Genomic DNA, 12,593 nt, shown 5'->3' with positions numbered 1-12,593 from the left:
AAGTTTGTTGTGAAGAACTCAGATTGTGTGCAGAGAAAAACAACCCTTTTCACTAAAACTCTGGCGAAATGTCAAAAAACTACAATCCCAAAGCTTTATTGACACATTTCATAGAATTTAACGTTTTTAAGGTGCCTAGATTCTTTCACATAAAAGGCAGAATGTCACAAAATAAATCTGCTATACTTTTAATTCAAATAATTTTAAGAACGAGGAGGATTTTAGAGATGAACCACAAGGGCTACATTTACTGAACTGAGAATTAAGAGTCAAAAAGGTTAGGTGCCATTGCCCACAGGGAGCTAAGGCTGGAGCACCAAACTGGAGCTATAAAAGATTTTTAAGACTTACAAGTTTTTAAAAATCACCCAAAGTACTACATTAATTTTACCAGCAGGTAAACAAACATACAGTTGATGAAAACAAGAGTTCAAACTTATTGGAAAGTTAAGAAAAGGTTTGTCTCTTAAAAGCTCATCAGAGTTCTTTCTGGATCGTGCAGATCTACTTCCCTTCCATGGCAGGGCTTAGAGATAAAGGAGCCCGATCCCCATTCCCTCTGCCCCCACTTCGCAGTGTAAATAGCACTCACCGTGGTGAGAGGCTTCCTCGGGGGGAGCTTCCTCTGCCCACCAGGCTTCGGCTATTGTCTCCAAGATCTTGATCTGCAGTGTAAATATTTCATAGTTGATAATGGACGCTCACTAGATAAGAGGTTTTAAGTTCCTGCCCTGATTTTCTTCTAAAACACACATACCCCTTTATCGTATCTTTACAGTCACTAGGAAGGCAGCGGGGCTAGAGGTTGCTAGTGTAGAACTGCTGAACTGTGGCGTGTGGACGTTGTCCCTACACGTTTGTGTGGGTGTAGAAGACCACGGATTATGTTCTGCTCTTTCATTCCTTTCAATTTTACAGCACAGAAGCGTGGTTTGCATTAGCAGTACCCTCCCCTCAGCCACTTTTAATTTCTACGGTTAAAGTAATGAATCACAGCTGTGGACAGCTAATCTGTATGCTTATCACAGAAAATCCTTACACTTTGTATTTTTTTTAACACTTTGCATCCCAAGGCAAGTCATAAACTACAAAATTTATCACACTGAATCAAACACCATGACTAAAAGTACACTGACTACACGAATCCTCATACCAAAAATTAAGTTACACAGACACAAATATCCAAATTGACAAAAACAAGAAGGAACACAGAATTCTGTCGTTAAAGGAAAAGGGAGAACACTTAAAATATTCCTCAGGTAAAACCAAATACCTCTGCTTGAAAAGTAACTTTTCTTTTATTCCCAGTTAAGGTTCCTCATAAAAATCACCCTCTTTGGCCATTCCAAGGTTGTCCGTGTGTGTCCCGCCCCCCCCCCCCCAGCCCCGTTATTCTGAGTCAGGTAACCTCTGACCCTTGTGGGGGAAGACACGAATGACCCATTGGGGAGAACTGCTAAAGCCATTCCCTTCCCCCCAAACAAGCATGACTACTTGGACATGTCAACAAATCCTCCAGGATGGAATGAAACAAAGCAAATCCAGTGGCTCATTAAAACAGTACAAGGGGCAAATGTTACAAAATGTCAACTGGCAAAAATTCACAGGATTACTAAACACAGTAGAAATTCTCTAACAGGATTTAAAACACACACACACACACACACACACACACACACACACACAGTTTGTGTAATGCAATTTCATGAATTATGCAAATGACCATTTGGGCTATTCACAGAAAAGCCCGGTGTTGTGTTACTTCCATGGCGTGGAACTGAGGATTGAACACATCAATCACAAAAGTCACAAGAGACACTGCAGCATTCCTGCCCGCTGATGGCCAGCTTAAACATTTACATTTCAGACAGTAAAAGCACATCACTATCTTTCCCAATGACGCTCACTGTTTACTTCCAACTGTGATTGTTGCAGTTAAGGGGAAAGAAGACAATTCTTTATTAACCGGATCTCTGAATTTTTCAAATAAAATGAGCCCATGGAAACGGGGAAAGGGAGAATTTCAGAGTTTAAACATTCTCAAAAACTTACCTGTTTGATTGTTTTCAGACTGAGACAGAAGGGCTGCCATTGACGAATTTGGATTTAATCTATTGCCATACACATGAGACGGTGCCTGACTAAGAGAAGATCCAGATAGGGTAGTTGCCTTTAACCAAAAAAACAGAACAAAACAAAAAACAAAAACAAAAAACAAAAAACAAATGAATTCTATTTTAAAATACCTTAATATTTTCCCTAATAGGCCTGATATTGCCTCCAACCTCAGAACACAAGCTAAAAAACCTGACTTTCTGAAGCGCTAATTTTAGTCTTACATGTTTTACTACTCTAATATTCCCACTCCAAAGTTACTTTAATTAACTACCTTTTTTTTAAGGGAGACTGGCCTAATTAAAATTAACTATTTGTTTTAATTTCAAGGTATCAACTCCAAAGTATCTACACTAAAACCTGATGACATACCAATCATATGAGCATATTAACTATTTAATCTTATTACACCATTTCTAAAATAAGGGCAGGTAGACAACAGATGTCTAAGAAATGCTTCAGTCTCTTACATCACAGGAGGTCAAAAGGTCCGATGCGTAGTACTTTAACTCTAAAGAAGCATCCAATACTTCAATTGCTTAACTCTCATTAGGAAGACCAGCACACTATTTAGTTAGATCCTATTTTGATAGACTTGGAAACCTTCTGCTTTTTCTGTTTTGTTTTGTTTTTCTTTTAAAAGAAAGCAAACAGGCATCCCAAGTATGTTTTCTATACATGCAGGGCTCAACAAATCACGGTTCTGCCCTGACCCCGTATAAGGCACTGTCTTTTGGCAGGAAGCCAGCTCTGACTGGAGAACTGGTCCAAAGTTTGTAATTCATTCATGTTAGTAACCACAATTCTCAAGGCCTCTACTGGGACTTGTGCCAAACAAGCGAAAATGAACCCTTGAACAGATGAAACCGAGACTGGCCAAAGTCTTGCGTAATCCGATGTAATAAAAATGCCTTCTTTGATGTGAATAATTTCTCCCACTTTCCAAGAATATTGTAACTTTAAAATGTGTCATTTTGGAAGCAAATCTCATACACAAAAGACTATTACTCACAGAAGACTATCACTAGCCCGAAATACTTCTCTGACATACTCGAATCTCAAATTTTAAAAGTAGATTTTGTATTCCTTTGTATGACTAAAACCAAACTTCTGTCACATGAAATCATCATAAAGTTATTTTAGAACAAAAATTTTAAAAATAATTTTCAGGAATTGAAGCACTCCTAGAAAAAGAAACTGCATAACAAGAATAAAAGATGTGGGACATTTTGACATGTATAACTGCACACAGAGACCAAGATGACATAGTAGTTATAACAAGCAAAATATTACTAAGAATAACCTGTTTCTGGAAACTCTCACCCCTGACATTTTATGTGGCCCCTAGCCAACATAGTAAACACAGACATTAGACTTTACAATTCAAAGTCTCCATGATGCAGAATTATGTCCTTCCTTTTCATTCACTCAAAGGGTATATTCCATACAGTACATACTTTTTTGTTTTTTTGGGGGGGGCCACTTGCACCTGAGTCCAGGGATCACTCCTGGAGGGGCTCAGGCGGCCATGGGTGCTGGAGACTGAACCCGGATTGACTATGAGAAAGGCAAGCACCTACCCACTCTCTCCAACCTCCACAGTTCATAATTCAGACATTAAGTTCATCTGGTCTAATTCTGGATTTCATTTTCCTCTCATTAAAAAAAAATTAGATTGACAATATCAGTAGGTTTTAAAGTCCTATTTAACAGTTAGCTTGTCCTCAGCGGAAGTCATGATTCTGACCTAAAGATTATACTAAACACCATGTATTTAGTAGCAGAATACATACAATTTATAAATGGACCTAAAGAAGTTCACCTCTCCAAAATTCAACTACTTGGGAGTCACCGCAACTCATAATCTAACTTTTAAAAGGCCAACTGGGATTGGAGAGGAGGAGCGTCTCCAGGGGGGGTCATTTTACATCTTCCCCACTGAAGAAGTATCCAGTCAAAGTAGATAACGGGAGAGCAGGAACCTCATCCAGGCACACTACAAACAGCTGAGTACAAAGGGAGGCACGGGGATCCTCCCTAGGCAAGCCCAGACACAGAGCATAGACCTGAGGGGACAGGGGGTACAGCTGAGGGGGTGCGGGGTACACTCCTATTGAGGCCCAAGAACAGAGCACTGAGCTGAAGGGATAGAGGGATGTGGGGGTACAGCCCTAGGGAGGCTCAGGAACAAAAGCACTGAGTTGAGGGGATTGAGGATCACAGGGGTACAGCCCTAGGGAGGCCCAGGGACAGAACACTGAGCTGAGTGGACAGAGGGGTGTGTATGTACAGTCCTAGGGAGGCCCAGGAACAGAGCACTGAGCTGAGGGGATAGAGGGGCACGGAGTCGGGTCCTAGGGAGGCCCAGCAACAAAGCATCCAGCTGAGGGGCCAGAGAGCACAGGGCTGCAGAGGAACAGAGCAACAAGCCCCAGCTGAGGGATGGTGCCAGAGTTCCAGCTGCCGGCCATGGACCAGGAATACACACACTGAAGAGACAACAGCACAGGAATGAGAACAGCTATTGACCACAGGAGGTGGGCAGACAGCGAGGGACAGAACCAGGACACCGCTATCTAGATGGAGCCATCAGGAGACAGTGAATGACGACTGAAAGGAGAGGACTGGACATCGGGAAGGGACCATCAACTTTGTCCTGTCTTCGGGGCCGCACTACTACTGGCTCTGTGCTCAAGAGTTACTCCTGGGGGTGCTCAGGGGACTACATGGAGTGCCACAGATAGAGCCTAGGTCAGCAAATGCCCTTCCTGCTATACTATCTCTCCAGCACCCTAAACTCTAACTTTAAAGCATCTGAATTTTGTATGTGAGTATTTCATAGAATTCTCATGATCCCACAGCTCAGGGGTAAATCCACTTGATTCGTAACAAGACCAAGAGCAAGACCAGATGTTATTAGTCCCAAATACTACAATCTTAGGTAGTAACTACACCTTAAAGGTACTCTGAACAAAGAATTTATTCTTTTTCTAGACATAATTCTAGAAAGAGCAACCATGTATAAAACTACTTAAAAGCAGAAAATCAATCAGAAAAGAAAGGAAAAGTGTCTTGAAACATTTTGTTGACAAAACTGAACAGCTGACAACAAGAAAAGAGAAATCTAAGAGTAAAAATGAGAGGCCCTCACTCGGAGTGCTGATGGGCAGTACCCAGTGAACGTGGACATGAGAATCTTCAGCATCTGCTACGTAGGAAACAAGCACATCCTTCCAAAACCCCTTTCTCTACATGTTTTGAGGGGCCGGGGGTAGGGGAGGGGAGAGCCCATGCACCAAGCACGTAAGGCCATCTGCACAGCCTGACCCCCCTGCTCCGGGCACTCCTCCACTGTCTGAATCAGAACTAGCACTATGGGCCAGAGGACAGTGCAGCAGGCAGAGCATTTGCTTTGCACGCAGCAGACCCAGGTTCAATCCCCAGCATCCCATAATGGTCCCTGAGAACCACAAGAGTAATTCCTGAGTGCAGAGCCAGGAGCAACCCCTGTGCACCGTCGTGTGTGTGTGTGTGTGTGTGTGTGTGTGTGTGTGTGTGTGAGAGAGAGAGAGAGAGAGAGAGAGAGAGAGAAATGACCTCTTTAGTTTAAGTTTTAAGTTTTATGAGCTCTCAATTCTTTGATATCAATCAAAAGAAACTACTCTAGTTCAAAATACATTCTTTGAACAGGAAGGGTTCTACCAAGAGGTTCCTAACATCTCATTAAAATTTCTGTAGTCTCCAAACTATCTTAGTTTCACTGTTACACATCAAGTCACTATAATAAAAGATCCAAGTGCAAAGCAGTTTAGCATAAGAAATGATTAATAGATACTATCATCTGAAAGGAGCCAAATCACTTTTAGCATAATTCCAAATAGGACAATACAAATTTTATCAAGGTGAGAGGCAAAAGTAAAATAAATAGAAATAGAAATATATTCATCAAACCACTCTACATTAAAACTCAAATGAGGGCTAATTTTTTTTTCTGTTTTGCTAAGTCTGGGGGCCACAGCAGCAGTGCTCACGGGCTACTCTGACATGTAGCTTCCTTGGGCGCCACACCCAGCATTGCTCCAGGAACACCGCCCATGAGCTGCTGAGGGTCAAGCAAGCCCAGTACTCCTGCATACAAAGCATGCAGAGGAGACCTGGGCTAACTCCCAGGCCCCAGAAACATTTTGAAGTCTCTGTGGCCCTCTTATAGCTCAGGTTAAAGTGCCATGTGTGTGACTCCCAGGGAACCTAACTAAGAAAAAAAAAAAATATATATATATATAGTCAATACCACAATCAAGAAAGTGCCATTAGGGGGGGCTTGAGCGATAGTACAAAGGGGAGGGCATTTGCCTTGCACACAGCTGGCCAGAGTTCAATGCCCCATATAGTCCCCTGAGTCCATGAGGATGAGCCCTGAGCACAGAGCCATGAGTAAGCCCTGAGCACAGCTGCGACCTCAAGACAAATGAAAAGAAAGTGATGTTGGTCGTGGCAAGTAGCAAGATGGGGGAGGGTGGCGCACATGCATGGCAGGGCAGGGCACAAAAACCTCTTTAGGATGTGTAACTTTTATAACGTGGTTGCAGAGACAAGCGGATTAGGTCTTAACCATAATACGCCCTTAAAGAGTTTGACTTCCCTCATTAAGTCTCCCCACGGGCAGAAACTCAGAAAGGAAGTAAAGGGATGTTGTGCTGCCCTCCTGGCTAGTGCACCTTCTGCTAGCCAGAGACCCGAGGTCAATCCCCAGCACCACCACTGCAGGCCGAGAGCTAGAACAGCATCCAAGCCTTCCAGGGTGTGGTCCCAAAGCCCCTCAAAATACTTTAGGTGTGTTCTAGATGTGTGTTCTACAATACTAAAATAGTAAAAAGACAAATTTTATTTCAGCTTGAAATTTTTTATGCTGTCATTAGCATACCTCTTATATTTTAAGAGTCTGCTTATGGCAACATATGTTTTAAAACACTGTAAACTGTAACAAAAATTCTGAGGCATGAGGCATTTGGCTCATTCTGAAGTGGTTTGTTTTGTGGAGCAGGAAAGGAAACAGTCAAAGACTACTAAATTCTCTGACTCTCAAACTTAAAACTGGGTACTGTGGGATGGAGTGACAGTACGGTTGGTAGGGTGTTTGACTTGCATGCAACCAACCAGAGTTCGATGCCAGTACCCCACATGGTGGCCTGGAGTGATAGCACAGCAGGCAGGGCATTTGCCTTGCATGCAGCCAACATGGCCGACTGAGTTCGATTCCTCCGCCCCTCTGGGAGAGCCCGGCAAGCTACCGAGAGTATCTCGCCGCACGGCAAAGCCTGGCAAGCTACCTATGACATATTCGATATGCCAAACACAGTAACAAGTCTCATGATGGAGACATTACTGGGCCCACTTGAGCAAATCGATGAACAATGGGAGGACCCATGACCCCACATGGTATACAAGCCCCAAACCCCGCAAGGATCCTGAGCACAGAGCCAGGAGTAAGCCCCAAGTAGCTCGAGGTGAGCCGCCTGGCAATCCCCCAACACACACAAAAAAAGAACCACTACATATTTTTACAAATTTCTCTTCCTGAATACAAATATTTATTTGGGGGGGGGGTGGTATTCAGGGGTTACTGCTGTCTCCACTATCAGGGATCGCTTCTGGTGGTGCTCAGAGGACCATTTGGGGTGCCAGGGATAGAACCCAGGTTGACCACATGCAAGGCAAGTGCCCTGTACTTGCCTTGTACTTCCTACTGCTCCAGCCCCCTCTTCCCTAAAATTTATAAAGGAAAAATAATAAATAAGAAAACATATATGGCTACTGGAAAGGCACCTACAAAACCCCACCTCTGGAAGTACATCATCACAGGTGAATATGCAATATCTTCATTCAGAATGGGATTCCCAGGGCACTAAGCACCAGCGGGTGTGGCCAAGCCCCACCCCCACAAGCAGACAAAAGAGAAAGCATTTTTTAAATGTGCAATTAACCTGTCAGATGTAAGTTGAAACAATCAAATGAACTGCTCTTCAAGACTTCCAACCCTAACACATGACATTTAAGGCCTAAAAGTTAGTACAGGGGTTAAAGATCTCGCCTTGCCCAGAGCCCCAAAGGGTTCAATCCCAGCCAGAAGTCATCCTGGAGCATAACCATGTGTGGCCCAACAACCAACAACTGAGAGAGACAAAAACAGATAAATAAAAGAAAACTCTTCAAAACCTTACCAAATTTCATTAAGTTCAGTGCTGATTTTCTGTAAATGCCAATTTTACACATACAATTTTTTAAAAGCCTTTTCATTATCACTGCATCTACCACAAACCAAGCTTAACTTGACAGAGTGCTAAAACAGTAGATGTCTTTAATTTCTATTGGTAAAAATGGAGTTGGTAATAGTATTCCTTCGTAAGAATATTGACACTGGAGATAACTGTGTACAGCAAGGCCACAAACGTCATTCTCTAACCCCGCTCTGAACTATGAATAATCATGTTCTTCTAACAGACCCCATTTCTGTGTCAGCTACCACAAGTGAGGAATTCATACTACAAGTGTGGTGAGATGAAGCCAAGTGTGAACAACTTTCAGATCCCTTGGGTAGGGGGACTGTTAAAGCTGTCAGGTTCAATTGCATCAGTCCACATTATTCAATGCCCCAAATTGCTACCTAATTGTTAGGAGCTTAACATATTCAAAACCATTGTTTAGGCTGAAGCTGGAATGCCCCACAATTGAGTTTTCTATAAAGTAATAGGAGGGATTAAATTGTAGTTAAACCATCTCTGAACATTCATGATTGGACAACAGCACTGTATAGTATATTCAGCCAATTCTAAGCAGGTTATCTGACTAATAACCAATCAATGTATCACGTATCTTGAGGGCAAAATTAACCCTAGAACTAAAGTGGCTACTAAAATAATTTAAGAACTGGAAAACAGCCTCAGTCAACAGCTGAACCTAAAATGGCTAGAATTTACTCATCTATACGGAGATGGAATTATAAATTAAAACAAAAAACTATGATGCTATTTTTAGTGAAGGAACTGTAGGTAGGGTGTTTATCTTGCAAACAATCCCCAGCTTATCTTGCTTGATCCCCAGCATCCCATATGGTACTCTGAGCACTGCCAGGGGTAATTCCTGAGTGCAGAGCCAGGAGTAACCCCTGTGCATTGCCTAGTGTGACCAAGAAAAAAAAAAAAAAAAGTAACAATAATGGGCAAAGAACCATGCAACCACGCTTCTCTATTACTTTTTTTTTGTATGTTTGTAGTTTGGGGGCCATACTGGAAGTGCTCTGGGCTTACTCCTGCACTGTGCTGTGGGATCATTCCCGGCAGGGCTCAGAAAACCATACGGAATGCTAGGGATCAAACCCAGGCCGGCTGCATGCAAGACAAATGCTCTACCCATAGACCCACAGTACTATAATTCCGGCCCCGTTCTCTGGTTTTAATTTTATTTCCTCTTCCCACTCTCATCTCCCTAATTACTTTCCACAAAACAAATCCTTTTTGTTTTCTTGGCCCCCCTACCCTTGTTTTTGGACCACATTCAACAGACCCCAAGGGTTACTCCTCGTGCGTGGAGTGATCCATACACTTGCCAGGGACCAAACCCAAGTGGGCAGTGAGCAAGGAGCATGCCTCCCTGCTGGACTTCTCTTAGCCCCCTGGGAAACAATCCTTAATACAGCAAATAAGTCAAATAATCCTGTCTATCTTTTTTAAAAACAAGGTCAAAAGATCATGAATGACATCTGGATTTTTATTCTGCTGGTCCCAAGGCACTCAATAAAAATTAAGTTTTCTGCAAGGAAGAATAACATTTTCATTTTCATTCTCTCCATTCTATATTTTTTAGACTATCTACTGGTTGATGTGGTGACTTCTAAATTGTAACGATTTCTATAATTATATTCTAAATAGTAATAGCTTTAATGCAACTATTTACAGTCTTGCTTTATTTTTTTTGTGTCATTCATTTTAACAAACTACATGTATAGGCACAAAAGTCAAAAAAGGACAAATGTTATTATCTAAGCATGGCAAAATATAATTAGAAAATAAGCCAATAAGAAAGCTAAACAGAAACAAGCTTTAGTCCTTTTGACAAGAAAGTTCGATTATCACATGCACCCAATTTTTTCTTTTTTTTTTTCCCTTTATTTTATTTTATTTTTTTTAAAGTTGTAGATTTACAATTTTTTGTGCTTTGGTTTCAATTATACAATGATCAGATACCCATCCCTCCACCAGTGCCCATTTTCCACCACCATGGATAATATCCCTCCCACCCCCATCCCCCCATCCCCCCTATCTCTGTGGCAGGGCAATCCCCTGTGTTCTCTCTCTCCTTTTGGGACATGCACCCAATTTTGAATGTGATTAAAACATTTAGTTGATTCTAAGTAGTTTTCAGCCCTTTCCTTGCACTTTATAAAACAATCTGCACATTGTGTATTCAACACCATTATGTCAAGGAGCGAAAATGAAGAAAGTCTGCATGGAGTCTATCTGAGAGGTCACCGGGCCTGCTGGCTGCCTTAGCAGAGGGAGCGAGCTGCCATCGGAGGCAGACACACAGATGCAGTTGTGTCCACCTACAGTGTGAATCTGGGGACGGTCACATTTCTAAGAGACCCATCTCCTGAAACATGCGGAGAGAACAAACCAACAGTACAGACTGTAACTGGCCTGGATCCGGGATTACTTGCGACTGTAATTTCTTTGTTCCTCAGCTGAGTCATATGTTGAGTGGAATTTTCCCTCTAGCTATAAATTTTTCTTCACCACCACTTCCCCCATCCACCTCCCTAATACCGACTCCACAAACCACAAATGGAATGAATAAGAAGAAATAAGGTGTTTTTTTTTCTTAATTCAGCCTGGAATTAACCAAAGTAATTAAAGCATACAACTATTTTAAAAAGGAAAAGAAAATTCACATTAAAATGCTCATCTGAAACTATGTCCAAGGATATAGTGTCATCAAGAGCATATGGTCACGGTTAATTAAAAATATAAAGCTGAAGAGCCCTTCTCTCCTCCACTCACTCACCACCTCTACCCCAAACCCACGAGGAGACTACAACTAGCACATTTTAGCCAATAAAATGAGCTAAGAAAAATTCTTGTTCTCTACACAAACTCTCCTTATTCATGCTGTGAAGTCTATAGTAGTCAATTTTTTATATTAAAAAATAATGGCACTGGACGGGGCCAGAGCATATAGTACAGTGTGTAGGGCATTCGCTCTGCGCATGGCTGGCACAATCCTGAGATCAGAATGCTGAGCCAGGAATAACCCGAGAGCATCACTGGGTGTGGCCACAAAAAAAAAAAAAAATACCACTGAAGGGGCCAGAAAAACAGTACAGGAAGAAGAGCATTTGCCTTGCACATGGTTAACCTGGGTTCGATCCCTGGCACCACTCTGGTCCCCCAAGTATTGCCAGGAGTGGTTCCTGAATGCAGAACCAGGAGTCAGATCTGAGCACAAAGGGATATGGCCCAGAACCAATGATAATGATGATGATAATTAAAAAAAAAAAAAAACACTAACTATGCCGTTTTTTGTAGTGACTGTTTTGCACTGCACTGCTCCGATTGGGGAGGGGCTGGGGGGGGGGGGGGGACCACCAACCTTGCAGCTGTGCTTGGCTTGATGTACATCTTCCAGAAAATATTAGAAAAGGATAATAAGTACATCTATTCTAAAAGTCTTTATCATGGGAATCACATACAAGTTTACATTAACTTACTAAAAGGACTTCATTTATAATCAAATGCTTGCAGTATCATAGTTTTGGACCAAAAAAAAAAATTAGAGAATTCGAAAATTAAAAAAAAAAAAAAGAAAAGAAAAGAAAAGGATTTGGAGCGCTCACCTCGCCAGCACATGTATTAAAATTGGAATGATCAGAGAAGATTAGCATGGCCCCTGCGCAAGGATGACATGCAAATTCGTGAAGTGTTCCATATTAAAAAAAAAAAGATTTGGAAATTAATTTTTGCTTCTGGTGTTGGGATAAAATTCAGGTCTCTTATATGCAAGACATGTGTTTTTTGGTCACTGAGCCACATGTCCCGGACTCTAAAGAATTTTTACCCATTCCCCAGGGTCAGACTGGGCGGGGGAAGGTGACACACGATGACTCTGCTGGGTAGAGTCCTATTCACCTATTTACTGTCTATTCAATATTCAAGTCATTAAGTTATTCAAGATTAGGCCTTCTCTCATCTCAGCCTTCTTTTTAGAGTGATCCTGTAGGTCAGAGTTGTGCAGGAACCAGGGCTGTGTGTGACTGCAGGTCCTGATTTGATCCCCATCACCTAACAGTGCCCAGCGCACCGCTAGGAGTAGCCCCCAGCTCCGAGTCAGCAGTCACCCTCAGCACAGTCAAGGATGACCCAAAATCAAACCAAAGCACAAGATCAGTCCATGTCCTAAAGCTTCTTGTGTGGGGGTGGGCCACA

At 42.2% G+C, this 12,593-nt stretch overlaps 1 protein-coding gene and 1 non-coding gene across 5 annotated transcripts in view; one reads left to right on the top strand and one right to left on the bottom strand.

Annotated features, from left to right (window-relative positions):
• MLLT10 (MLLT10 histone lysine methyltransferase DOT1L cofactor) overlaps nt 1-12,593 on the bottom strand; it is a 116,636-nt gene that overhangs the window by 13,083 nt on the left and 90,960 nt on the right. For all 4 annotated transcript variants that reach the window (XM_056114532.1, XM_056114534.1, XM_056114533.1 and 1 more), the window contains 2 exons: nt 2,053-2,170; nt 593-665 (listed from right to left, as the gene is read on the bottom strand). In XM_056114532.1, the coding sequence (XP_055970507.1) occupies nt 593-665; nt 2,053-2,170 (191 nt within the window). The remainder of the gene's footprint in view (nt 1-592; nt 666-2,052; nt 2,171-12,593) is intronic.
• LOC130024109 (U6 spliceosomal RNA) lies at nt 11,997-12,102 on the top strand. The gene has a single exon (XR_008792555.1). It is a non-coding gene; the product is annotated as a U6 spliceosomal RNA (small nuclear RNA).

The sequence above is a fragment of the Sorex fumeus genome, unplaced genomic scaffold (assembly GCF_029834395.1).
Source record: "Sorex fumeus unplaced genomic scaffold, SorFum_2.1 ptg000026l, whole genome shotgun sequence".
NCBI lineage: Eukaryota > Metazoa > Chordata > Mammalia > Eulipotyphla > Soricidae > Sorex > Sorex fumeus.
This window is presented reverse-complemented; position numbering and strand designations above follow the sequence as displayed.